Below are 958 nucleotides of genomic sequence, written 5' to 3' on the forward strand. Positions count from 1 at the left end.
CACGAGCCGCACACTGCCGCCTTCAGGAGCACGTGCAGAAGGTCTTCCAGAAGCAGGAGGGCATGGAGGAGATGTTCCACCGGAGACAGGCCAGCCTGAAGAAGCTGGCGGCCAAGCAGATGCGGCCCGTGCAGCCGGTGGCCCCCCGGCCAGAGGCGCTCTCCAAGTCGCCCTGCCCCTCCCCAGGTGTGCGCGGCTACCGCCCCTCCCATCCGGTGGGCCCTCGCCCAGTTTGTCAAGTTTGATGGGCGCTGGGCCGGTGTGTGCCGGATGGTTGGGGCAGAGGGGGCGTGGCCCGTGGACTGGAACGTCTCCTGGCTGTCGAGGGGCTTTTCCCTGACCCCAGTCTCTGCCCCAGCCTGTCTGCCCTCAGCCCTGCTGCCATAATCGTTCTCCTTCCACACCTCTGACCGCAGCCCAGAGCCCCCGCGGCAGCGGCCCCCATGGGCTCCTCGGAGCCCCCCCTGCAGCGGCACCTGCCCGCCGTCCACTTGAGAGCGTTGGCAAGTGGGCCGCGAGCTGGTGAGGCCCCTGGAGAGCCGCCCTCACCCGTCACCGGCTGCAGCGTGGGGCACCCTTCAGAAGCGACTTGTCCCCTGGCTCAGTGGCGTCCGGGCCCCTTGTGTTCGTGGACTCTGCTAGCCCGGGCGGCCCTCCATCTTCCCGCTCACCTGTCTCCGCCTGCTCTCCTCTTTCCCCGGGTTTTCTCTGCTTTCCCCGCCCTTCTCCGGGGGGCTTGCTCCTTTTCTCTCTGAAAATTAAAGATGACAACCCAGGTGCTCCCAGGCCGCCTCTCCTCTGCAGGCAGTCAGGTGCGAAGCCTCACTTTGCTCCTCTGTTTCTTCCCAAACCAGGCAGCCGGAGAGGCTCTGAGAACAGTTCCGAGGGCAGCGTGCTCCGGAGAGGGCCCTACAGGAGGGCCAAGGTGAGGCTGCGGTCTAGGCCCCCCAGCCCCACC

General features: G+C 67.1%; 1 protein-coding gene across 1 annotated transcript in view; it reads left to right on the forward strand.

Annotated features, from left to right (window-relative positions):
- MCF2L (MCF.2 cell line derived transforming sequence like) overlaps window positions 1-958 on the forward strand; it is a 102,603-nt gene that overhangs the window by 86,155 nt on the left and 15,490 nt on the right. Inside the window, exons 13-14 of the mRNA XM_077754012.1 lie at window positions 27-186; window positions 855-925. Coding sequence (XP_077610138.1) covers window positions 27-186; window positions 855-925 — 231 coding nt within the window. The remainder of the gene's footprint in view (window positions 1-26; window positions 187-854; window positions 926-958) is intronic.

Source organism: Crocuta crocuta, unplaced genomic scaffold, assembly GCF_008692635.1.
Source record: "Crocuta crocuta isolate KB4526 unplaced genomic scaffold, BGI_CrCroc_1.0 scaffold31, whole genome shotgun sequence".
Taxonomy (NCBI): Eukaryota; Metazoa; Chordata; class Mammalia; order Carnivora; family Hyaenidae; genus Crocuta; species Crocuta crocuta.